At 45.5% G+C, this 26,559-nt stretch overlaps 1 protein-coding gene across 21 annotated transcripts in view; it reads right to left on the reverse strand.

Moving 5' to 3' along the window:
* Positions 1-23,571, reverse strand: part of GLCE (glucuronic acid epimerase) — a 55,651-nt gene extending 32,080 nt beyond the window's left edge. For 13 of the 21 annotated variants that reach the window (XR_012043866.1, XR_012043865.1, XR_012043862.1 and 10 more), the window contains exon 1: positions 2,493-2,705. Coding sequence is in view for 6 of the 21 variants with exons in the window: in XM_072870668.1 (XP_072726769.1) it covers positions 2,493-2,593 (101 nt within the window). In the remaining 15 variants the exon portion in view is untranslated. Of the gene's footprint in view, positions 1-2,492; positions 2,706-5,699; positions 5,919-6,069; positions 6,170-7,452; positions 7,679-23,069; positions 23,140-23,435 lie in introns of those variants that run through there. The other 8 variants (XM_072870657.1, XM_072870666.1, XM_072870658.1 and 5 more) reach the window with 8 other exon arrangements.
* Between the last annotated feature and the right edge of the window lie 2,988 nt (positions 23,572-26,559).

Consider the following 26,559-nt stretch of genomic DNA (forward strand, 5'->3'; position numbering starts at 1 on the left):
TTTTTACTTCTTTCCTAGCGTCGCTGATAATTTTCAGAAAAGATGGTGCCTGGAAGATACCGAGGAAAGGCACAAAAAGCTAAAACTACTGGTTACGTCTGCCCGTTGCATTGCTGACACCACTGGCTGCCGGGCATGACGCAAAGCAGGTAGGTTCCCGATACTTCAGAGGAGAAGACATCAATTCAGTCTTCCCACCACATCGTACAGCCAGAGGCAGACAGGGCTGTGGGCTGCCGTGCCGTCCCTCTCCACAGAAAACATGTGGATTGATATAAAATTTGTTAGCCACAAGCATCAAGATGCGTAAGCAGGCTACCTCCATTAACGTACGTTACTGCAGACCAACGAGTTTGATCCAAAAGCATTTCCATTTTAGCTGGAAATAGCACTGCATTACAGAAAACGCGCTTGTAAGGCTTAATGTTGTTAGATGGACGCGAAGACAAAGTATTTGCTTGTGAGCAAGATGTACAAAATGCCATTAGCAAAGCTGCCAGAGAGAATGCTAATGCCATATTCATCTCAAAGAAATTGTCGGTGGCTGTATCTTCCTATTTGAGTGGGTGCTAGTTCTTGAGAGTCACTTCCAGAAGACAGGGGAAACCTAATTATGGAAAATAGCAATATCTTTGTCAAAAAAACAGCAAGCAATTAAATCTCCCCTACACACGGAAGTATGTATTAAAGCTAATTATTGTACATCGGTCAATGTAACTGCAACTCAAATGCAACATGGTCCACGTAATTAGTTGGCACTAATGGAAACCTCATAATGCAACAAGTGTACTAAAATACTCTGCGTCGAGAATATTTCCTCGCAGTACCAGGAAGTCGTGCTACTTCTCTTGTCGAATTTAAGGAGCACTTTGCCAAAGAGAAGACGGATGGATATCCTCTCCCTCCCCATTATCAACGTCTAGGAGTGAGGACCTCAGTAACTCCAAAGGAAGGTGCCCAGTTGATGGAAGGTCCCCCATGCCGAGTTGCAGCCTGGGCACGCCCCAGCCCAGAGAAAGCTGTTTGGGCTCACCATCGAGCTGCCCCGGACCTGCTGCTAGAGGCTGCAACAAGAGCTACTCTCAACAACTTGATTTGGCCACATCAGGTTATCAGCTTTGATAGCCTCGTTAATACACACGACCGAGAAATATTTTTTTTTCCCCTTTTGCTATTCTTGTTAGCTCAGCTTCCTTTTGTTCCATTAGATATAACCCTTGCCATTGAGAAACTGCTTACACAACTCCAAAATACTCTCGGAGAAGGCATGGCAACATTTCCCAGCCTTCAGCTGGCTACTGGGCCAGTTTCACTTCGATTTATACCGCTTGGCGATGCTAAGAGACACTCTGCCAAAGCAGGAACAGCAGGAAGATAAAGGAAGATTTGCAGCTGCAGCAAGTGCGGGAGCTCCTCCCGTCAGGACGCCCAGAGCATTATTAACTCCTCGGGCAATGAGAACACAGTGGCAGAATTTAACAAGCATCTCTGCTGCACCTGGTACCTACTAAAGCACAAGAAGAACCACATGTTTATGAAAGACCACACTTCACAAAGCCCAAAATGTTGGGCAGAAAACAAACCCTATTTTGTTGCAGGCTTCACAGAATTAGTAATTAGTGTTAGTTAACTATTAAGTGATTTTACCCCTTCTGCAAGGTGTATTTCTCCAAGAACAGAAAAAAATAGTTTCACCTTTGGGGAAGGACATGGTTGAAAGACCAGTTTTTGACTGCAATGGCAGATCTTTTTCCGACGACACACGACTAATACTAGGCTGGGTGCAGCACGTAACCGTGCCCAACTGGGCAAATAAAGGCCAGCATGCACCTGGTATCATCTCAGTGGCCGTCAGATGGATGTTACCCTACAAGCCAAGTCTGCTAGCAAACAGCACAAGAGAGATTTTTATGGGAGAAATGCTGAATTTACCAGAAAAATTCTTGGTGAGGCAAACTTCTCCGACAGCCATCACTCTCCTTTGTAAAGGCTGATTATTTGCAGGCTCCAACAGCTGTAAGTCAGTTTAACATTTTGTCTGGTTTTGTTTTAGTTGCAGATACCTGCCCAGTTCCTCACTGTTTTTGAGCTTGTAATCTAATATCACCGCTTATCCACCACTAATATGCTCTGGCCTAATAAATGAGTGGTTTAACGCCCATTTAGTGACTTATTTCAAGTAGGTACAAATTAACCAAACCACCTTTTTGCCATCTGCTTGGAGAAACTAATTCCCACATTAGGGTAATAAAATATGGTGATGTGACATTTCCACAGTACCTACAGAAAAGCGCGCTTGGGCACAGCCCGTCTCACCTCCGCGGGGAAACGACACAAAATACACCGAGCTTGTGGAAATTTCCAAACAGAAGCTGGTCCTTTGGAAAAAAAAACAAAACAAAACAAAGCACCCTGCTGGGGAAGCGGCTCTGGATGTGCCAATCTAGACTCTACCATGATCATAAAATACAGAGAAGGAAGGGAAAGCTTACGCATCTGTTTCCACATCTGTTTCCAGCAAGGGAACTAGGTCACTCGAGAAGCAATTAACAGGCTCGCTGCAATGATCTCCTTCCACCCAGCTATGGTGCATCAGATCCCAGAAGTGCCCGATGAGCTGGGAGGTGGCTGCACGGAAGCACCAGTGCCGGGACGGTCACAGGACTGAAACATCCCCTTGTTTGAGTGGAGTTCAGAACAACCTTCTGAAATGACAGTTTTTCAGATGTTGCTAGTTAAAGGTTAGCCAAAATCTTAATTAACACAAAGCAGAAATAGAAAACAAAAAGGTTAAAGCTCCTCTGCAGTCTAAAGGCCACCTGCGTTTTACCAGGGGAGATAAAGGGGATGTTAAACTTCAGCAGGTGCCCTAGACGCACAGACTCAGTTATTTAAATATAGGATAGATCAAGCAACCTAGAAAGACTTCATCCTAATTATTACAGCTGAACAGTTACCGCTGAAGCACAAGTAGAATAAGAAGCCATCACAGAATTATTACAGAAAAAGCTAATTTAACAACCAGCTCTGGAAACATGAATTGAGGCCGTCAACAAGGATGAGAAGACTTCACAGAAGGGCATCAGCCTCCAAAATTAATCTAGAATGCCCTTGCTGCTTTGGAAAGACAATATTGACCTGGAGATGTGACACGAAAGACAGACTGATGCAGAAGTCGACGACACGACCTGGTATCCACGGGCACATTTACTAGGAGGGTGCAGCCAGCGGGTTGTAGTAACCTGGCGCCTCTAGTAGTGAGTGAGATGAGTGAACACGCAGGCAAAACGTTCTGTTGTCACCAATACTGTAAAAGTTTCTTCAAGAAGAAGTTGTACCCGCACACCCCCACACCCCCCATTGCCAGGAACAGAGTATTCTCCTGAAGTTTCTGTCCAACAGCTGTTCAATATTCAAGCATAATAATAAAATTAATACTAACCTATTTCCTTCTGGCTGCTACAGGCTCCCCTTTTCATCTAGAAATTCAATGCATTCACTCTTTATTCTCTTTCAACCCCACTGACAGTCTATAAATTATTACTTTATATTGCAGGGCATCCAGAGGCTCCAGCCAGGGTCAAGGCAACGTGCTAGAATAGACACACTGGCTCCAGAAAGCTTCTCAGTCCCGCTCTATCAAAATACTCTTTTAGTGGATGCTAAAATGCTCCCTCTTTGTATAAAATAAACTGTTCAATCTATGTCAATAGCTTCTCTGCTGCTGTTGCCCCTGGCAGATTAATTATCAGTCCACCCAGATCTTCTTCTTCACCATATTAACTGATGCAATGTCATTTAAAACATATTAAATACAGCAATATACCAAACTTGAACATTTGAATAATTCATGAAGGCAAAAAAAAGGTCTACAAAAAGCTAGGAAATTTTGCAAACATGATTCTTTCATCTACCACCCTCCCCTTTATTTTTTTTAAACCAATACTGAACTTGGGGGCAATTAATATCCGATACAGTTCTAACAGCAGCAAAATAATTTTTAGCATCTCCTTCAAACCACTGTTTCATACCATCCATCACTTACAGGAAAGCACGATCAAGACAGGAGTCTATGAATAACTCTGCTTTTTCTCCAGGATTCAATCTAGACTGCTTCTAAATATGTATAATGCCTAGACTACATTAGCACATTAAAGCTTTGTAGATTGCCATCAGTGCTTCTGCAGCTTAATTTCATCTGTCCCTCACAATTCACATCTTCAACTACTTTTATCCTAAAGAAAAAAAAAATCACTCCACTTTAAATATAAAAACTCATGATGCTCACATAAGCAGATTGCTAAGCATGTTTAAGAGGAAATATATTTAAAACCTGGCAGCAAAACTTTATTCCCCTGCTAAACAGGAGGTATTCTCCCAGATTCTATTGCCTCAATGTTAATAAAAAGCATATTCTATGATCAGTTAAGCTTGAAAAAGTCTGGGAAGGATGATGAGTTTGACAAGTCAAACAATTCGGGAGTAGACTTGGAGAATATAGCAAGCGATAGAAGAGTGAACATTTGAAGCAACTGATAAAAAAACCACCACAAGGGATTCAGTGTGTTTGTTTTTTACTCCAGCTGCACAAAGGATAGAAAGGCACAGTGCAGTAACACAAAATGGATGCTTTTTTGCAAAACACCACCTTAATTTCCAAACAAGTTTGTCTGGACAGTTAAAAATTAATTTCCTACTTCCGACAGAAGATTTTAATTGCTAACACAGATGCTCTTTTCTGCTCATTCAAAAGTAACAAGAGAATTTAAGACATTCTGTGCCCAAGACAGTCCTGCTGCACAAACTAATTGGAAATGACAGCTCACATACACCCGTGCAGGCTTGACGTTTGTACATCAAGTTCTGAAATAAACCTCGGCAGATTCACAGGAGTACTCACCCCAAGCTGAACAAATTCAGCAGCAAAAGCCTGAAAAATAAAACTTACCAATTTCAGATTAAACACACAAGAACAGCATGTATTAATTATTGGGCAGAAGTTTAAAGTTTCCTTTAATCATTTGGAAATGCTTTGAAATCACATGTCTGGGATAGCAGCTCTGAAAGAGCTTTTATCTTTCAGCTGTAACTCAAGAGGCACACTGGAAACCCCAGACAAGATTTCCTACCTTCCAGTTTTGGCATCTCTCCTTTTGAATTAGGTTTCCTGAAGTTGCACACAGCAAGATATACCACAACCAGTAAAGAAACTGTTTAAGCACAAAAAATAATCACTAAATTTAACACGAGGAGAAACTTCTACTTGAAAATCAGTCTCACAGAAAGCCAAGCTTCAGTTTAAGACGTGTATTTTATCTAGCTTCCCAAAGCCTCCATGCAAGGACAACAGGTTAAAAATCCTGCCTCTTTTGTGCTACCGAGCTCATGCTTACAGCATGGATAATTATATACAATATACAAAAGAAGGACATTAACATACTTCTCACAGAAAAACAAATAGGCTAATAGCATGCAGACCTGTTCTCACCCACCACCTTACCCGGACTAATTCACCACCAATACTTGCAAGCTCTCACACTGGAGTAATTTATGGATACCATGGTAACGTAACTACAGCTCACCAAGTCTCACCTTTCATGAAATTCAGGCAACTACTACCTCTCCGAAGGGAGATTTTTCACCACCTCCACCCTATTTCCCTCCCCCAGCATCCTTCAGAAGTTACCGAGCTTACTTACCGTCCAAAGGGGGAAAATAAAAACCTCTGAAAATTAGGTTTTAGGCATGACAGCCCTTTAGCCGTACAACAAAACCCACCAGCTCATCTCTGCCCCAGCACCGCGACCGAGCTGGTGGAGTCCCCGCGCGAAGCAGCCTGCTTCCCTTCCTCTGGGCAGGCTGAACCTGGTTATTGCCACGACACCTCCTGTAAACACCCAGCCATATGCCTTCCGCAGCTGCAAGTTATTAAATCGGATGAACGTTAACCGTTTCGGCATCGACAGCAGGCCAAACATTTTAAACACATTACAGAAACTCCAGCCCGAGAGTTAATCGAATACAGACATTGATTAAGCAGGGAACAGGGAGAATCTGCTCCTCTCTTACCTTAAGCAAAGGGAGGTCTCTGAATTCTAATGCATCTCAGATTTTTCAACTTCAAAAATAGATCAGTTGGTGATTTAAAGTGATTTTCCTCTCCGATTTCCTACAGGGGACATGTGAAGAAAAAAAAAGGAAAAATTGAAGTACTTAAGGATCTGCAACAGCCATCGGCGTTGAATTTTTTCCCCTCTATCTGTAAAAATCCTCTTATTCAGTCCTGTCTGCTCTTAAGACAGCACTGCTGACGAATTTCAAGGCTCAGCTCTTGACATGCAGAATCACTGAAGGATCAAGAGCATAAATGTCACTTCCTCTAGGCAGCACATCAACTGCAAAGGAGCCTAATCTGCTCTCCCCACCACAATCCCACCCAATTGAAGAGAAAATCCTGACATCTGCCTCATGCAGAGCTTTCATTAAACGTTTCTGAAGAATTCCAATTTAAAGCCCCTATCTAAAGGATCCCAGTTTTAGCTAAACCATTATGTAGTTTCACTTGAGAAACTGCACAAGTGGAAGAATATAGACGGAAAAGCTAATAAAACAGAAGTCAAAGACTAACCTTGAAACAAATTACGGCTGGCTACATCTGAGCAGTAGCAGAGGCTCTGGAATTATTAAATGAGCTTCAGAAGAGATTTAACTAACCAAATTCCACTGCAATGCTTTATTCATGGTATGTGTGCCGGTCCCAAAAATATTCGCTAAGGTTTTTCCAGCTCCGTTATTGCTTTTGCATATTTCCTAATCAAATCCAACAGGCACAAACCCTATGGAGGCTGGAAGATTTTTTTCTTTTCTTTTTTTTGGTGACGGTATTTCATAACGCAGTGGCCTAAAGTTCCTTAAAATAGAAATTAGATGTCATGAACACAACATCCTAAATACATGCTATATGTGGATTAAACAGAAATCAGGACACCAGCATCGACTTGAAACACCCTGTAATTAACTCCTAAAATGGCATTTTAATGGTCTCTGCCCTTCCTCAACTTGGCAATAGCGTGTATAATTACTCTCTTATTAGCTCTCTGCATCCTTCCCTCACATTCCCAATTTAAAATTAAACAAAAACTCTTCTGTTGGAGTTTGCCTTGAAGAAGTCTTGTTTTAAAAGGATTACCCGTCGCTAAAAGCACACTGGATTCCATAAAAGGAGGCTTATTCGTGTGCTTGAAGTCTATTTCTTTAGGTATCTAATACACACCTGGATCTTTTAAAAATCTATTTGAATTTTCTTACTGAATTAGCTCAATAAAGTAAATTTTATCACCTATTAAAATTTATGCCAACGCAACTTGAGTCTGCACGCTATTTCTTCCTATAATCCTCTTGCTGGAGGCTCAATTTAATAAACAAAGGCAGCTCTAATAATTCAAATCTTACTTTCAAAGATGTGATGTGCCTGTCAGAAGCTTTCTGCAACATAGTCAGTACATTTCTTCAGTCTCTCTCCAAGGCTTTGCATACGTTTAAGCCTGCGTCTTGCCTTTTGAATGCTGATAACTACTGTGTTTCTTTTCCCTCCTTTAAAGGATTAAACGCAACCACACAGACATTTTTATTAGTGCATCATGCACCATTAAATTGTCAGCTTGTCTTCCACGATTCTCTTTAAAAAAAAAAAAAAATACGTGGCCTTGAAAACATCTTTACAACAAAATACTCATTTTCTTGGCACTTATTTATAAACTGAAGCACACAAAGCCAAAACCCGACCAGCAAAGCACCGCATGTATTTCCCTTACAGCCAGGTTGCAGAAGGCGAGAACCCCTCTACACACAACATGTATTTTTAAAGACTGCGCAGTACGTTCACGTTACATCTACCAGAAAGCCCTTCACTTGGCTTCCCCAAGAGATTTATTTTTATTATTTAAGAGTTCACCCTACTGCCTTCAAGTGGCAAGGCGAGAACTCCCCCATTTTGCACTCTGGTCATATGGGAACAACTCCCAGAGAAGAAATACAAGTTTTTAACAGGAGAAAACAGTGATATTTTTGTCCGAGACAGTCCTCCATACACAAAGGATGGGACACACGTGCTACGTGTCCCACGCCAAGAAGATGACAGCTGAGGATTCTCTGCAGTTACTTCCTAAGGGCACTCTGGATTTTTAATACCTCCCTTATTTTTTGTCAGTATTTCTATCTGGGAGTGCATCGGCTCTTTTTCAGACACTGCAGCTTCCTTCTCTCAAACTGCAAACAGCACCCAAAATTTCCTTCAATGGGGCTGTGCCTTAGCACAATTTTCAACCAGCCCTGCAGCCCTAACTTGAGGAAAAAAAGGCCAGCACTACAGAAATTCAGTTCCTGCCCAACTCGTACCCTTTAAAGGATTCTGCCCATACAAATCTTTTACCTTGTGTCTCACTACCAAGTTTTAAAAGTAACCAACGCGTTTGAGATGTTGGACTTAGAAGGCACAAGACGCATTGACGCTTCAGATTTGCACATTCCTTCTGTTTTTCAGCACAGGCAGCAGAAATATCCCTGCATCTCTTCATCGAGGAGAATTCCTCTCTAAATTACTGGTAAAATTCCAGAAATGATCATAGTCCTGTTCAACGCTGATGCAGGTCAGTGCTGGGCAGAGGTCCCCTTGCTCTCCGCTGTCCCTGGATGGGCAGGACCGGGCTGGTTCGTTACAACAGGTCAGCAGAGAATAAACAAGGAGCATTCCCACAACAGCTTGGACACAGTCAGGAGAGTCAATCTGGCCAAGTTATGTTGCTGTCTGCTCCTGGCTTGCAGAAAGAACAGCTGCGGAGCCTGGAAATAAACCCAGGAGATTGCCTGAAGGCTGAGCACGAAGCAGCCGAGCAGGTGCGTTACCCCCGTGTCTCTCGCACGGCGAGCCTGGCAAACAGCTTGCATCGGGGGCTAGACGAGGGCATCGCTCCAACAGCAAAGAAATCCCCGCGGGTACCTTCAGAAGAGGGATCGAGATCTTGACGCAGTCAGACATTCAGCCAGCTCCACAAGGACTGCGGGAGCTAGAGGGTGAGAGGACAGAAACCGAGCAGGAGAAGGCACAAGTGACACTTAACGTGGCCCCGAGGGATGGAGAGTGGCTATTTTCTGTTCAGAGGAGCCCAAAGCCACGTTGGAAGCAGCAGCCCAAGGTGCCGGCTTCCTCAGGAGGCACCTCAGCAGAAAATCAGTTGACTTGCAGGCTGAAGGCAAAATTCACACACACACATTTATCAAGAGCTTTTATGAATACATGCATAAAATGAAAGATTTCTAACCATCAGTACAGACAAGTTTTTGCTCTCTGGTCTGCACCATCTGCTTTGTTTTAAGCTTTGCCCCATTCAGCTTCACTTCTCCGAACTCAGCTTCAGCGCTGAAAAGAAGCTTTGGATTCCTTTTGTTCTATTTCTGAAATTATAGTGATTCCAGCAGGGTTTGGTAAGTCATTAATACAGGTACCGGGTGATTAGAAGCCTTTGCTTGCAACCTGCAATTTCAGCACAACCACAGCAGCGTTATCAGATAATGTGTTAATAACCTGCTGTGTCTAAATACAGCGTTACAGTGATGGGCACGTGCTGGTTTCAAAACGACAAAACAAATAGCCAAGCACGCAGATTTTACACAATCAATTCCAAACTCCCGACTGAAGATGAAATCCTGTTTCTAGATATAGGCTAACGCTTTATAAAACACTGTGGGAATGCAATACCCTAAAACGCAATTACAGCAGCAAGGATTTGCTATGCTTTTTTTTTTGGTAATGAAATTTTTTTTTTATTTTTTTTTTTTTAATTTAAAAAAAAAAGAACAAAGGACTACTTGTAACTGCCCACATTAGGAGGTACAGCGTTCCCAGTAGCAGGGTAAGGTCGGACAACAGCGTAACTCCAGCTTTTGTACAAAGTTTTAAGATACTCCCTGGAGGGAGCCTCACATAAAAGAACAAGACTTTTCCATTTTTTGATAATGAAAGTTTTGACTGTAGGCAAAGCTAACCGGAGAGGGGACAGGCTAACAAAAGCTATAGAAGAGACAAGTACTCAGCCCCACCAGGAAGGACTTGCAATAGGAGAAGCAAGAGGATCTCATCCTAAAGCTGTCAGGATACATCCTGAAAGAGATGGTCCAAAACCACTTTAACTAATTTTGTTCATATTACTCTCATGAATCCACAAAAATAACATTTTCTCTTCATACACAGATAGGAGGATTTTATCTCATTTCTATTAAACAGACCAGTAAGACCTCATATTTTACTTTGGTGATCTATAAAACAGACTTTGTTGTTTCTAAAGCCCAAGATTATGAAGAGAAAAAAATCTCTACTCTGCTTCCAGCTGTTGCACATTTCTGACACTGAGCCACATCTACAGGCACAGGCAGGACGCACAACTCCTCCTCTGAGCTGCGTTTTAACATTTTCCCATCCGAGTCAAGAATCTGACAGGTTCAAGTTACACAGTTCAGACCAGGCATCCGAGATGGCCATAAACCCCAAGACCAGAATTCCTGCTCTCATACAATGCCCGTTATCAACGTGGCTCCTCTAAATGTGTCGTGCCCATCCATCGAGACAGACGGACGTCTTTTCCATAACCCAGCGTTTCTGTGACCTCCCAGCTGTACAGGACGGTGGTACGGACAGTCAGGAGAGCAGCGTGGAAGCTGCAACCTGATGTCTCAGCTAAGATGCCGAAGGCCAGCAAAGACTCACAGGTTTAAGGTCATGTATCAGCCTGCTAGAAGAGGGCAGAGGAGAAGAGGCGCAGACACAGCAGCCTGCTTTCAGTGCACTGAACACACCGAGTTTCACACACTGACATTTGTCATTTATTAAGAGCGCTTTTCAATTTAAATAAGGTGGTTAAAGTGATAGCACCCAATTAACTGCTCAGTAGGAAGACAGCATTAGTATTCATGAAACATTTAAAGCAGACGTGGGATTCTTAATTGTCTGAACACACATGCAACAAAGCTGCACTAATAATGTACCATCCCCCCCAAAAAAATTTTTTTTTAAAAATCAATATTCACTTCAGTAGCTGATTTGGGTTCCATTCTGATTTTTGCCCATTTAAACACCAGTGTTCAGCTTTACCCAACTGTATTCCTGGTGAGAGGGGAATTTTTGGTCCCATAGAAAGAAGAACCAGCCTGACTCAAGCCCACGGGGTTAAACTCGACTAACCCAGGCACTGGCTGTTGCAGAAAGTCCCTCAATTTGAGCCACCGAGGCAGTAAAACCATCCCTCCTAAATGCTGCCATTCCAGTGTTCAATCCCAACACGGCTGGTTTTTCTGACTGCAACATAGTGCAAAATGGTTATTTAGAGTTAAAAAATAAAGGCACCCATTTAAGATTGATTTCCTTGTCCTACAAGGTGGGGGCCCTGTCAGGTTACAAAAAATAAGCTCAGACTAAATTATTTTGGAGACGGTCCTGAGCTAAATGCGAAGGACCTGCCTCCGGTCACCGAAGTCGAGCGGGAGCTCCCGCAGCTCCCCGAGCAGGGCAAACCTCCACCGCACAGCCACAGCATTGTAAGCTTCGCTCTCGCAGCTGCGCTGGTTTTATCGGCATCTCGTTTTCCATCCTCATCAGACCCGTGAGCCTCCCGCACGCAGCCCCAGCCAGCAGGAGCAGGGTGCCAGGGGCTCTGTGCAGACTGCTGCTCCCCATCTAGACAAACATTAAGCTTGCAATGCAGAACGGTGGAATAAGAATTTTTTTAAAGCACGTCCCAAGAGAAATGATTGCGAATAGCAGGAGACTGAATTGTACCTGGGTACCAAGGCGGGGGGGGAGGGGGGGGGGAGTGTGTTTGCGATGCACGGAAGTGATATCAAACATCACGCAGACCTGCTGCAATCAATAGAGGTTGATTCTTCATCCTGGAAGGTTGATACTTCCATCCCTGGAAGGAGAGGAGTGAGTGCCGGCAGAGGGCACTCGGAAGCCAAGAGAGAACAAACCCACCGTGCGCAGGGCGTGGGATGGCTCAGCCAACACCTCCGTGGCCTGGGAGAGACGAGTTTTGCCTTTAGTCCTCAAGCAGTCACAAATGCAACGCGTTCGATCTGAGGTCTAATTTTGGGCTCTCTTCCAGCCACAGCAAAATGCCTCTGCTGCCAACTCCTGTTTCGAAGGGTCTCTGCAATCCTGCGCACTGAACGCGGGTGGGTTTGCTTTGACAGCAAAGACCAGAGAATAAGAAACCCCACTTCAGTCCCCGAGGAGTCCTTCTACTTTGGGAAACTGTTTAAGGGGAGATGTGCACTACTGTCAGTCACACGAGCTGTTAAAATAAGGAGAAAGCAATGTCACAAGTCAAGCCAAGTGTCTTGTTAGGTATTTTTTACGCTGCAACATTTTGCAAAGAAAGCTTAAATCTTCTTGGAGAAGTGGCCAACTTTATAGCAGCAAAATTTGAAATTCACTGTCAGGCAGGCAGGGAACTTGTTAACAGTCCTGTGAGTATTAAAATGCAGTGCATCACAAGTCATATCTCAACAAGATAACCTCCATTTGCTCAAATGGAAACTGAACATTAGGACCAAAACCGGTAGGATCAGTTTCAATTGTAGTTATGTGGGGGAGGAAAAAAAGTTTTACTGGTCAATGGTCCTTCTGGAACAAGAAGCGTTTCACCACAGAGTGTTACAGATGGTGATTTTAAAGTAGTTGTCACAGCAAGGATTAAGCCTACAGCTACAGCATACACCACCAAGCAGATGCAGTGAGCTCTGCACCTTGGATTGTGCACAGTATAAAATACGTGGGATGAGAACGGCACGCTATATAACGCACGTCAGGGAAAATGCACACGTTTACATGCACTATAAAAAGGGGGAAGATTGATAGTCATATTTTTTTCATTTACGTAGGTCTAAAAACTTATATGTAAGACAGGTTTTTAGGATCACAGAGGTGGATTTAAGGCAAAAATCAGAATGCGTGATTGACAAGAGTCTGCAAAACCAAAATCCTGTGTGCTGCTCCACCCTCACAAGAACATGCACCTTGCAAGCACTACACCCCTAGCAAACACCGAGAGAGTAAACCTGGCTGTTCCAGGGCCTGAACCCCTAGGTTTTCCAGGCACTGAATACATCAACTTTTGACCTCCTGATACTGTGCCCTTTTTACAAACACACGTGTCAGGAGATGAAGCAATTTATTAAGTCTCAGAGAAACGCAGCATCACCTTAGGTTTTCTGAACGTGAAAAATGGCCATAAAAATACAGCAGTTCTGCAAATGATCTGTAAGTTTTCATTTTCCCAAGCCACCAATACCATAAAATGTAACAACAACAACAAAAAAGTATTTAGGTAAGAGACTTGAGAATTATATCTTTAAAGAGGTGAGAACCTGATAAATCTCACTCCTGCAAGAAAGCCAATTTTTGCAAATAGCTAAAAAACATGTCACAATTATGCATTACTATACAGCCTGCAGTGTTGTGGCAGCCCATTTGCATATCTATTACTCTATAAATTTTACAGTCCACAAATACCAAGAATACTTTACTGTTACTGAATGCCAATGCCAAGAGTTGCCTTTTGAAGAAAACTCAGAACTGTGCAAAATCCTTGTCTAAAGCATAACATTCACTGCTGGTGTTTACTGTAATTCTCAGCTCTGTGACCCACTCAGCTTAAAGTTTAAGAACAAATTCACCTTCTAGATATGTAATACTTCTGTAAGACATAAGGCACCAAATATTTACTTCTAGATGTAGTTCAAAGATCAAATATGAGTTTAAGGACTAGATGTGGATTGTGACCGACTTTCTCCATGTTATACCAATAGGGATACATAACCTCCTGTCCAGAGGAGTAATAAACTACACATTCAGTGATAAAAAAGCCCTGTATTGAAACATCGAGTGGAAATAAGACCCGTGACTATTGAGGAAAGCATCTGGCAGACATTAAATCCAAAAGCACACCTTTTCTCATATCTCTCCTTTCTCACCTCTCAGCAAGGCACTGATCCTGCTCCTACCAGTGAGCGTTCAAAGGTTTTGATATTGCATGTCAAAAATGTGCATGCACAGCTTATTTTGATATAAGGCAATTTCCCTACCAGAGCTAAGCAAATATACACCTTTCACTAACCACAGAGGGTTAAACCTCCCCCCTTTTCTTCCAGTGTGATGTTATTTTGTATAATATGCAAAGGAGTCCAAGTGTTGCGTCAAGTTTTCCGTAATTCTTCACTTTTTGTGATAACATAATAGAAACAGTGCTTTAAAAGTCTAATTCCCACCAGGCTTAATATGAACATTCTCCGAGAGTGCTGTTCATGCTTAAAAACAGGCATTAAACAGCTAAAACATTTGATGTTTGGAAACAAAGTTACCCATCTGCCAAGGGTTTTGGAAGCATTACATACCACGAAAGATTTTCTGTTCTAAAACCATTTCATGTTAAAGAAAAATCTCCAGACATGCAAAGCTTAAAGCTTAAAAATAATCCTTTCCACTTACTTCTAGCTCTCCCTTGCAAAAGCGTTTGTTTACTGTGAAGCACCAGTTTTCTGTCGCAAACAGCCACCCATTGCATAAGACTGAGCATTTAGATCTACTTACCTCTACAAAATAATGGCATTTATAAATTAATCATAACACTTAAAAATAACTGACCTACTTTGCTTGGCCACCTAGGATTCACTGCGCGCAAGCATCCAAGCTACGAATTACCACCGTGCCAACAGAAGTGTGAAGGTACTGCACATCAAGCTGAGATTTCATGGCAAGTTGCTGCACAACCTGCGCTGCGTGCATGCTTAGCTGCCTTCAAAACGCTGCTGCGGGGGCCTGCCGAGCCTCCCGGCGTGAAGGTCCAGTTACCTCCAGCAGGTTTCCTCAAACAGAAGTGCTACAGTCTGGCTGACCCTGGCATCGGTGGCACGCTCTTACGCACCAGAGGTACTTGAAGCTTCGCCTACAGAGCAGGGATTTGCAGAAAGCTCGTTGTCTGCTGAGGGAAGCACTGAAAAGAGCTTAAAAGAAGACAAGTTGGTTGCAACGCACCCGTGAAGCTAGGGACGGGCTTCCAAGCAGAGCGGCTGGAAGACAAGCCCAAGAGCAGGTCGCAGGGAGCACCCTCGCCCGAGGGGCAAAGGCAACGGGGTGAGAAAGAGCCTGGTGCTTGCAAGGGCACAGGCATTAAGAAGCATTTTTGCAAGCTGAAGGGCAGTGGTACATCTGTAACACCGTGCACCAAATGCTGGGGGTCTTGGTCTGTCCAGGCTGTGGAGGTGACCGAATTCTTACCCTTTTCTAATCCTAAAACCCCGCTGGCTTTAAGTTACCAGTAACATATGGCTGAGCAGGATGAAGCTGTTCCACCTACCCACAAGTGAATAGCTTTTGTGACAGTTTAACTTCCTGGGAAATTCAGGTTTTTCTGGAAGAATACTCAGTGCACAAAAAATATAGCAAAACCCACTAAGATCTGGAGGACGGTGGCTGGCATTGTACAAAGCATGCAGATCTCCGGCACCTCGCTTCTGGAGCTGGCAATGTAATTGAGATTTTTATCTAAATTCACCTTCTGTATGGCAGCTCCAGTGCAAATTCGTCATATGGGCAAGGCAAAAAACTACTCAAAACTAGTTATAATGTGAAATAGAGGTGCACAACTCTAAGTATAGATTTAAAAAATCACAGCAGCTCCAATTATACTCAGCATCTTCCCTGTTCTTCCACAGATGTCTCATCCTTCATTTTCTCTATCTGCAGAGCAACCATAGTGCTGTTCATATTGTTCATTTCATTTTTAATATCAACTAGTCAAAAACCTCACAAGCCTAGGCAAAGTTGTTTCCAGCAGTTTCTGCGGCTGTGTTTCCCTGGTTAGAATAGCTGCTCACAGCCAGCAGCACCAAAGCAAACCCCGGCCACGCACCTGCGGAGCCGGCAGACCCCAGCCATGCGCAGGCAGCCCTGCCTGCACATGTGTTTTCCCTTCGAGTACTACCAGCCGGTCCCAGAGCAGCCAGCGGATCCCACTGGCAACCACGAGTCACCAAAACGCTCGCCCTCTTTGCGGGATGACGTACGTGACCTATTTTGGTTTCTCAGCTACATGGAGAAACAGTCCATAAAGAAAAACCAAACCAAACCACATTGAGAAAATTACTTCTCCCTTACTGCAGCAGAAGATGCTCTGATCTCATTTGTTGACATTTATCATTAGGAAGAGAGACATCTGAAAGCCCTACGAGGAGAGGAAAGCTTCTTAGGGTTTTTAAGAAAGCCTACATTAAACAGCAGGGATGGCAAGAGCCGATTAGTCCTTCAGCTTGAGATACACAGTACAGTTAACACAATTTATTTTTTTTTTTAAAGAACTTAACAAAATCAGCTAAGACAACATAACCAGCAGCCTTCTGTATTCAACTTCATATTCAGATACCTTCTTAACAGGAGAGCTTGATGAATAAATACGTCTTGAAGTCATAGCTCAACTTCCCAAAAATCAAAGTCGACATTTTTAACAATGTATGCTAAAGAAAAAAAAGCAGCAGCATAAATCAAACTAGCACAGACAAAAAAAGAAGGAGGTATTTTCAAAGGCCCCTCCACTTCAAACCACAAGCCAGAATCCTATTTTCAGATGAGTACGTTGATTTGACAGAGGCTTCTGCAGACGTATGACATCTTCTCTCTAAAGTCTTGAGACACTCAGCAATCAAACACATCCAGGTCAGCTCACTCACTACGCTTTGCTCGCTTATGACAACTGGTTGCAAACACAAACCATGCTCTTAAATAGTCAGCTCAATAAGCAATTTAACAATTAATCCTTATATCTGTTCAAATGCTGCTTAAAACAATTTATTAGAAAGAAAATTAAGCCAGCAGCCATCCATTATTTCTTATTCAGTCAAAACGGTATCTAGCCATCTCCTATAACATCAAACTACACAAGGCAATCCAACAGCTTTTCAGGGAAAATAGGAATGCAAGCAAAAAAGTAAAATGAAATACCGTGTGAAGGTTACCTGACTGGATAACCTTCAGGTCCATTTAAACAACTCTACTCTATCTAAAAACGTGGCAAATACCACAAGCATTCCAAAATTAAATGGAGATACCAACCACCCGGGTTAGGAAGACTGCAGATCTGAAAGCTTCAGGTGCTTTGTGGGCATGTATCCCACCATAAGCAACAAGAAGTGCACTTGTAGGGCACGATTTTTAAAGATGATTTTCTTGCCACAGTTACCTTTGCCGCCTGGATGGCACTGAACGCCTGCGGCCAAGCTGATGTGCTATTCATGAAGCGGGGTAGGAAGCGTGGCTAACGTTTGCCCATTTCAACTGACGGATAGAAACAATTTTTTATTTCTTCAAGCATTGTTTGCAGGACTTAATTGGTACCTTTTGGTATTGTTGAGATTTCTATGGGAAATTCAAATATTCATTAAATACAACAACTGGTAAAATAAGCTCATTCTGGTCATACTTAGATTTCCTTTTTTCTATAAGAGAAGGCAAACAGCAAAAACACTTCTTCAGGAAAACCACACCCAGGAAGAAACGGGGAAATCACTTCACTTTCAGCATGGAAACCAAAGTTTAAGAGGAACAAGGCTGCCTTTTCACGCACCAGACACGCTTACTGAAGGCGAGGCTAACTTTTGGTATCTCCAAGACCGAGAAGTGCAAATAAAGACTCTGAATTTTCACCTCTGAGGGAAGGCCTCACCGGCTCTAGGACCTCCCAATAAACCCCTTTTGTTTCAAAACTTTCTGGAATTTCCTGCATACTTTAATGCAATTAAAAAGAGGAAAAGAAACGCACCAACAGCCCCATTTCCCGTGCTAGACCGGCTCGGAGACACTCCTATCAAACTTGCCTGTTCAGAAGGTTTCTCGCTGCAACACACAGCTTAAACTAAACTCACAGGTGCCCTGCAAGACACAGAGAAAAAGCTCACATGCTCTGGAATAGATTTCATTTTTCATGGCAACAAGCAGGACAGAAAACACTGAGCTTGAATGAAGCCACTTTAGAAGCTAAACCAGGTGTTAACCTTCCTTGTTCACACCACGTACGAGGAGATCAAGCGCTCTACCGCCAAGTCAAGCTCACTTCAGCTCTGTTCTTACCTCGCTTTTTCATGGGTCTCTGCATTAGCCCCAAAACCCAGCAAACGCGGGTCACCACCACCACTCCTGTTTGCAGAGCACGTGGTGAACCGCGGTACCTCCCCGGTGCCTGCTCCAGGGAACATCCAGGGCAGAAACGCTGGACACAGAAACACTTTGCTCACGTGAGCTTCGTTAGGCAGACCTTGCTCCTTAATCCAAATCATCTATGCATGTCTCTCAATCTGGATCCAAACTACATGCACACTTGCTGAACTTTAAAAATCTTACCTGTTGTTTTACATATTCTTAAACTTATATTGCTGTGGAAAGCCCATTTGAAAAGAACCTTAATCAAATAGAAACCTTATTGTTCTCAACCTTACCAAGGTCAGCAGGAGATAGATTTTAAAGCTCAAGCTAAAAGGGTTTTTGGGGGTTTTTTTTAGCCACAGAGTGGCTAACCTTGCTGCTTAGCATTTACAGTTGCTTCAGAAAATTCTGTGTTAAGGTTTTTATTATAATTGAACAGGGAATATATCATTCCCAAAAGAGCCAAGATGCAATGCTCCAAAGTCTCTATCTATAGGGTAGATATTGCACAGGCAGCAACATGGGTATTCCCTGAACATCTTAATTTCCAGAAGTGCTACTTCAGACAACAATAAATTCTAACTCCTGAAAACATGGCCAAACCAATTTATTTTGCGATCAACAAGCTACATGTCATCAAGAGTCTGTAAATCAGACTTTATAAAGTGACACCAGCCAACTGGTGCCCATATCAGGGGACACCAGCTGATCTTCAACTCTAATAATACAAGCAATATAAATGAGGAAAAAAGAAAAGGTGGCATACTTGAGATAAGACACTAATTAAAAGCTCGTTTCCTTTGGAATTAGCAGTGAGCTTTCTTTAGAAGGATCTCATTACCATGCTTTTTATCTGTCACCTCCAATATTTCAAATTCAATATTAACATTTAAAACACAGCTCAGAAGCTATGTGTGGTTTTCAGGTAAACTTTGTTAAATATTAGCTAGATCATTACAAAGTCTTTCTGTCCTGCCGCAGGTTTGCGCACTGCTTCACCCAGATTAAAAGCAAGCGCCGAGGCTCACCTGCGGCTCTGTCGGCACGTACGGCACGAAGTTGGGCGGCGAGGAGGGATTAAAAAGCCAGCAGCCCGCTCATCACGCACAGAGGACGTGCCACGTTCCAGCGCCGTCAAGACACTGTGAAGGAGCAGGAAGCAATAAGGATGCTAAGAGGGATGAGGTGAAAAAACAGAAGGAAAAGCTGCAACTGTGGAGCGCAGGGAGAGTCAAGAAAATAGCGAGTGCTGATAGGAAAGCAAATTTACATTTCGTTCTAGAAACGCTAAGTGAAAATCCAGCGTAACTACAGAAAAGCTGGAGTTGCACTAGGCTTACTTGCATGAGCAAACAGTCCCCAAATACGAGCGTTCATTCCCCAAACTTTATTTAGGAGCATCAGAATTTTAGCATTGGGGAAAAAAAAGGAGTATCACAAAATGGCAATATTGTAAAAAGGGGAACATCTTCTGACATTTTAGGTCTGCAGCACAAGGCTAAACTGATGAGTCAACTTGCTTTGAAAACCAGCAGAAATTAGATCTTAAAGTTTTGACTGCGGCTCAGACATGAAAGCTAGTTCATTAAAAACATACCCAAGTACTAAAGTAACCAGCTTAAGAAACACCGCAAGTAGATGCCTTTTAATCTTATGGCTCAATTAAATGTTCAGAGAAAGACAGCTCCTTTAAATGTAACCTCAGTGAAATCCAACTTATTATTTCCCTTTTCTTACCAAAGGAGTAGAGATCCTGAACAGAAAGAAAGAAGAAAACCACCAAAGACCATTAGGCAGAAAGACCATAAACCAGCAGGTTTGATTATCGCCTGCTCATGTTACAACGGTGCTGGAAGCGAGCATTGCCACTCCTGCCGAATATTATTTTGGGGGGCTTTTTGGTGGGTTTTTTTTGGTTTTGTTATTTACACATTTCACCTATTTCTCTGAAGCAGTCATCCAAGACCTCTTGTTTACTGCAGCGTGTGCACTAGCCATCGACTAGCTCACCTCTTGTTTTTCCTGCTGGGGTAGCACTATAGACTCAGCATTACAAACAGGAGCACTATTGTTAAAGAATCAATTGGACAATGAAAGAGCTAAGGACACTTGTCTTACAGAAAATTACTGTCAAATGCTGCCAGACCCAGCTTTCCCTCTTTCTGGGCCACCAGCCAGATACTAATCATTTCAGGTCCCTACTAATTTTTAGCTGTGTAACACACTGCGTGATACAAAAGGGGCAGCTTTGACCAGGCGGTGCTTTAAGATACTTTTATAGATTATTAAAAAAGAAGAAACTGCTACTATCCCAAATGTAGACAGTGACATTATTACCTGCTGAAAAGTTAAAGGACTTCCCGAGGCACCTCCTGAAGGGACACGTGCCAGTTATCTCCTTATTAAAGTAAATCTTCCTACCTTTTTAGAGCACAATGTCAAAAGCCATTTCGCAAGCTGGGCAGACAAAATAATCATGGAAGTTACGCCTTATCTCGGTAAGATGGGATTTGCTTTTTTAAAAAGGTACAAAGAGCACCTGGATAATCGAGATGCCTTTGACCTCAATTATATTTATTGATCACCAACTGTATCAGAAGAGTTAGCGGTTCACTGAAGTGAAAACAATGCCTTTAAATAAACAGAGTGCAGTATTTCACCCAGATTTCACAACTATGCCAAAGAACATCTTAGTGGGGCAAGACGCCTCTACAGACATATCAAATATTGTTAAGGCTTGTTACAAGTGGCCAAGTTTAGAAGCATATAACGCCCTTAAAAACCTTTCTTGCTTGGCCAGCTCTAACCAGGAGAACTATTAACTACTGGCAACTCCTGTGTCTAATGGAACAAGCCAAAAGGCTCAAGTTCCTAATAGTAAAAAAAAAAAACAAACCACCAACCAACCCAAACAAAACCCCACAACCCCAAAACCCCACACTTTTTGCATCTGAGGTGCTGCATTCCCCTGAAGCCAACAAGCATCATGTGGAAGAACTGGAAGGTCACGCTCCTGTATGTACACTGATCCTCTTCCACTACCTGGGAAGCTGCGAGGTATTTGCCTTTGCAACATTAAAATTTCGCTTTAAGGCATAATATATTAGCTGAAACTTTGCATCGTAATACTACTATCATGCATCCTTCTTATGATTCTCGAAACGGGCAGAAGCAGAACAGCCCACGGACCTATCTGCAGCTACAGCATAAGCACATCTTATTTGTGTTCTCATGACTTTGCCTTACAATAAAGCGCCCAAAATCTCTTTCATTACAAGAGACCTTCCACAATCTCATGTGCAAGGTTTGTAGCAGCTGATCTGCATGCTGTATTTTGAAAGACGACACAGTACGTATGATCCTGGAACATACTGTCCTCATTATCTGAGTACTCACCTGCACTCATTCCAGCTCTTACAAAAACCATGGATGTTATTTTAATTTTCCCCTTCGCAGAGAGCGTGTTGATGAGGTTTTTCTCCTCTTCACACTGTTCAAGTGGGTGTGAATTCCAGAAGGCAAAATGAAGAGAACATATAGGCCACATCTCTTTGAATTAAGTCCCATTAAGGAGGGTGACTGTTCCCATACTAACATATCTCCAGCACAAAAACCACTTAGCTACAGCCTTCCTAACAAAGATAATTTCATCTTGTTACACCTGCTACAGCGCTCGCTTAAAGCACATAGTGATCCTTCACGTAAATAGGTTTACAGGTGGCTGTTACTTCGCTGATTCCAGAAGCACGGGGAAACCTGCTGTTTGCTGGTACAGAAGCAGTTTCAGAGCTTGGTTTGACAAGTCTGATACACCTTAAGCTCCCAGGGAAAAACTAAAGAGTAAGAAAGTATTCCGAGTTGAGTTTAGCTTTACGGACACCGGACTACGCATCTCAGCCTTACCGTGAGTGCCTTCCTGTTGTTTTTGTTATACCTCCACGTCTCAGGTACAGACGCAAACGCATGCGAAACGCCTTGACGGGGCAGAAGAGCACCCACGCCTGAGCAGGGACCACCCAGCACCCAACCGGGCCACTTCAGCATTTTCCCCAGGTGTATATTCAGACAAGCTGCCTGAGCAGCGCCCACCATTCTGTACCGGGAGCCGACCTCCTCTCGCCTGGCAGAGGCCAGGTTGCACGATGTGATTAAACACGATTCCTTATTATTCTCCGAGCCCATCCCAGATATCGTGCACAAACCATGTCGCACCTCACCAGGTAACACCCCCGTTACGCTGCTGAGGCGAAGGAGGCGGCTTTGCCTCCTCTCAAAGAAACACACCGGGTTTTACCAGGATGGGGAGGCCTCAATTAGCGCAATTACTCCTTCTAGAGTTTGGTTCACCTTCCATTGGAGGTTTTCCAGGCAGGACTCACAGCGCTGGAACCCCACCGGGTGGAAAACAGAGGGCTCTCCTGCGGACGCCTGCAAACCACAGCCCCCGTTCCCGCGTTCTCCCTGCCAGGCTCTGAGGGAAATCCCAAACCTCCCAACTGGGGCTGAGCACGCCCGGGCACCGACGGCGCGGGGTGAGGCCGGCTGGCCCCGGCTCCCTCCCCAGCCCACCCGAGCAGCCCCCGGCCGCTGGATGACACAACCCGCCGTTCAGAGAGCCCCGAGGCTGCCGTTACCGGCGACCCGCTGAGGGAAGAGGGGGCCGCGGGGGGCCCGCCTGCTGCTGAGGAGGGGGCGCGGGGCCGCGGCTCCTCCGGAGGGGATGAGAGAGGCCTCCCGGGGGGAGGCGGCGGGGTGCCGGGCCCCCGCGGGGCGGAGGAGGCGCGGCCGGGGGCGCCGAGCGGCGGGAGGCCGGACCGGTTCCTACCTGAGGGGGCGCGGGCCTCGCTGGCGGCGGAACCCCAGCGCCGGGGAGGCGGGGGCGCACGGAGGGGCCGCGCCGCGCCCCGCCTTCCCGCCGCGCCGCCAATGGGAGCGCGGCGGGCGGGGCGCGCCGAGGGCCCTGGCCAATGGGAGCGCGCGGCGCGGGGCGCGCGGCGCGCCGTGACAGCGGCGCCGGCGGGGCGGGGAGCGGCGAGCGGGAGGGGCCGCGGCACCGGGGACATCGGCCCGGCGGCGAGGCCGCTCTGGCCCCTCCCACCCGCCCGGCGGGCAGCCCCTGTGCCGCCCCCACTCCGTTCCCCCTCAGCCACGGCCTCCCCCCACCCCGCTCCAGCCACCGGCGCGCCCCTACCTGCGCGGTGCCGCCGACATGGGTGGCGGGCGGGGCGGGGCGGGGCCTCCCGGGGAGCGGCAGGGCTCAGCGGCCGCGGCGGAACCCCAGCGCCGGGGGCGGGGGCGCGAGGGGGAGCGGGCGGCCCGGCCCCGCCCCCACTTCCCGCGAGAACGGCGGGCGGAGGCGGGGCCTGCCGCCGGCCAATGGGGTGCGCGGGGGCGGGGGGCGGGCCTGCCGGGCGGGAGGCGCTGCCTATTGGCTGCGCGGCGCCCCGCCCCTTGGCAGCGTGCACGTGGCGCGGGGCGGAGCGATGAGGCGGAGCCGCTGTCGCTGCGGGCGGGGCGCGGGCGGCGGGGCCTGCAGGGCAGTGCTCGGCTTTGACTGGAATTTTTTAATTAAAATCCTCTCTGAGGGGTTTTTTAATTAAAAGAACCTGTCGGGGTTTTAGCAACCCCGTAGCAAAGTGTCTTTCTGCGGGAGGGCGCGCGTTTTCCTGCGGAGGAGCGGACCCCTCTGACCGGCGCTTCGCTGTGGCGCGGCGGGCGGCTCCCGCCTTCCCAGGCCCCCGTTAGGGTGTGCGTTCCCTCCGTGAGGCCTGGTAGGTTTGCAGCTGCACCGTGGCTTCCCGAGCGATGGCAAGCTTCACCTGTTACAAATCTTAACTGTGCTTTTTTTGTCTAGTTCTCCCTTGAAGGGAAGGTAATGACGTGAACGAATTTTTACCTGTTTCTATTCGGTGTGCGGAAATCTCCTCCCTAACCCTTTGCTGTAACATTAGGTGATGTGTTAACTTGTGTGGCGCTGTCCTTTGTCTTCTCAGGGGCATCCACGCCAGAGATACCCAAACTCTCCCTCCAAAAATAAAACTCCTCATCCTTGCGCAGGGGACGGTGACCCAGGGACCGAATTTCTCTTGAGCCGCTTTTAACTTTCGCCAGCAGCTTCTGCAAAGCTGTTTGGCTTAGTGCAAGCAGCGCTTGGCCGCCCAAAGGCCGGATCCTGCCCGGATGGGTTTGCACAACCTTGCACTCTGCTTCTTGCAACACCCTCCTTTGCGTTTCGCAGCCTTGCCCTCTCCGCTCCGCCGGCAGTTCACCGCTCCCTTCCCCTGCACCCACGCAGCCCCGGGGGCTGGTTTTCCCCAAAGCTCAACCACCAGCTCCAAAAAGCCTCTGCCCCGTGCTGGTGCTGTGACGAGGTGGGCCAGGTCTCGGCACCGGGCCCTTCGCGCGTCCCGGCTGCACCGGCTGGGTCGGCCCTCCCAGCCTGGTTTGTGCAGGGGTCGTGTGGAGGTGCCGGGCACGGGGATTCGCCCCCCCGCACCGTCCAAGCCCACCTGCCTCCAGGTCTTTTATACCACTACAGGCTCCCTGTGCTAAAATCCAGGTTTAGGGAGCTGGAAATGGATTTCCAGGAGCTGGAAATGGTGGATTGACCTTCCACTGATTTTAAATTAACCAAGTAAGAAGACACTCAGTGAGTGTCTTAATTACAGCATTATCTTCATTACTCATTAGCAGACCTGGGAAGGTATTTACTAGAGGCGAGGACTCAGCATTGCCACGCCACCTTCACCGCTTCGCCCTGCGGATGCAAAGCACGGTCCTTGGGTCTTATCTTCTCCAGCACAAATACCAGAGAGTGCTGGCAGACGGTGTGCGAGGTCTGGGAAACAAGCAGCGGTGGAAGGGGGGTGCGTGCGTCGCTTGGTGCATTACCGGGGTGCACTTATGTAAGTAAGAATGTGCTATAAAATAAAAAGCGCAGAACTGGATGCTGACCTTTGGTTACGTTGCATGAGCTGATGAAGGCCGTGTGCTACAGGCACCTCTCAAACGTTGGGATTCTGGTGGCTTTGCAAAGCAGGAGTAGTCTTAATTCTTCTTTTAGCTTGGCCCAAAGGTTGTTTCCATGGCAATAAACACACATACACACCCCGCTCCTTTGTCTAAGTTGTTCGTTAGTCTTATTTGTCACACACCGTGAAAACAAAATCATAGGGTAAAATGCAAAGAGATTTTAAGATAATGAAAGGTTATTGCCTTCCGCTGTTCCTCTTTGTGCGCAGAGGGAGCGTGCGACCGGAGCCAGCCGCGCCGGGAAATTTCCATTGCAAATGAGTTCAAAATCCCATCGATGCTTTTACATACTTTGGCGGATGTAATAGGTCGAGCAGAATACATCTTTCTGCTTTCATGTAAGAAGTTCATGAAGTGCTGTACAGGAGGTGTCATTAAAGGAAAAAAAAATTGACCCTTTCCTTCATTAAAATGCAATAGTAAAAATAAGGTGTCCGGGTAAAACTTCAAGGCCCCTTTCTGCCCACCCCACGCCGGCGTGACGGCACGTCCACTATCCTGGCTTGTTTAAGTGCTGTTAGGAGTCTATCCAAAAGCAAATAGTGTCCTCAAAGTGTATTGTAAAGAAATAGCGCAGGTGCTCTTGTTCCAGCACGGGATAAAGGATTTCAGCAGTGGCCCCGTCTACTGTAACGCATTTAAATAGAGCTTAAAAGGTGCGGTTCGCGTGCTAGCGTAAAAAAATTTACATTGCAATTATTATCTTGTTCCAGATTAGCTGCTGTGCCCCGGCTGTGAAATCCTTTCTTTCCGCCAGCCCGATATCAAGCTCAGTTATTCTCTTTTCAGCCTCCTCCCGCACTGGGCTCTAAGCTGATGATTCATGTATTAATATGTGGTTATTAGATGACTCCTCTGCCTCCACTGCTGCTATCTGTCTCTGGCAATGGAAGGAGGAAATGAATTCTTAAAACCTCAGGAACAAATAGTCCACGCACGGAAATCAATCCTGCTCCTGCTGACGTCAATGGAAACATTTCCATCGGCTTCAACAGGGGCAGAATTAGTCCTATATATCAGATATTAGCTTGATTTATAACCTTGCAAAACTCCATGTAGCTGAAGGGGGAAAGCTGTATCTGTTAAAAATAACTTGTGGGAGTTAAGTGACTGTCAAAGATATTTCGCTTTTTGGGGGGGGGAAAACAACTATTGGGGCTGTTGGTTGTGAATGGGGGCTGCCCGTGCCCCGGGGAGCATCCCAGCCCCACGCAGCTGCGGAGCCCCCCCGGCTCTTCCAATGAGGCTGTAACGAGTTACTGCTCTTTAATTAACTCCTCCAT

Source organism: Ciconia boyciana, chromosome 8, assembly GCF_034638445.1.
Source record: "Ciconia boyciana chromosome 8, ASM3463844v1, whole genome shotgun sequence".
Taxonomy (NCBI): Eukaryota; Metazoa; Chordata; class Aves; order Ciconiiformes; family Ciconiidae; genus Ciconia; species Ciconia boyciana.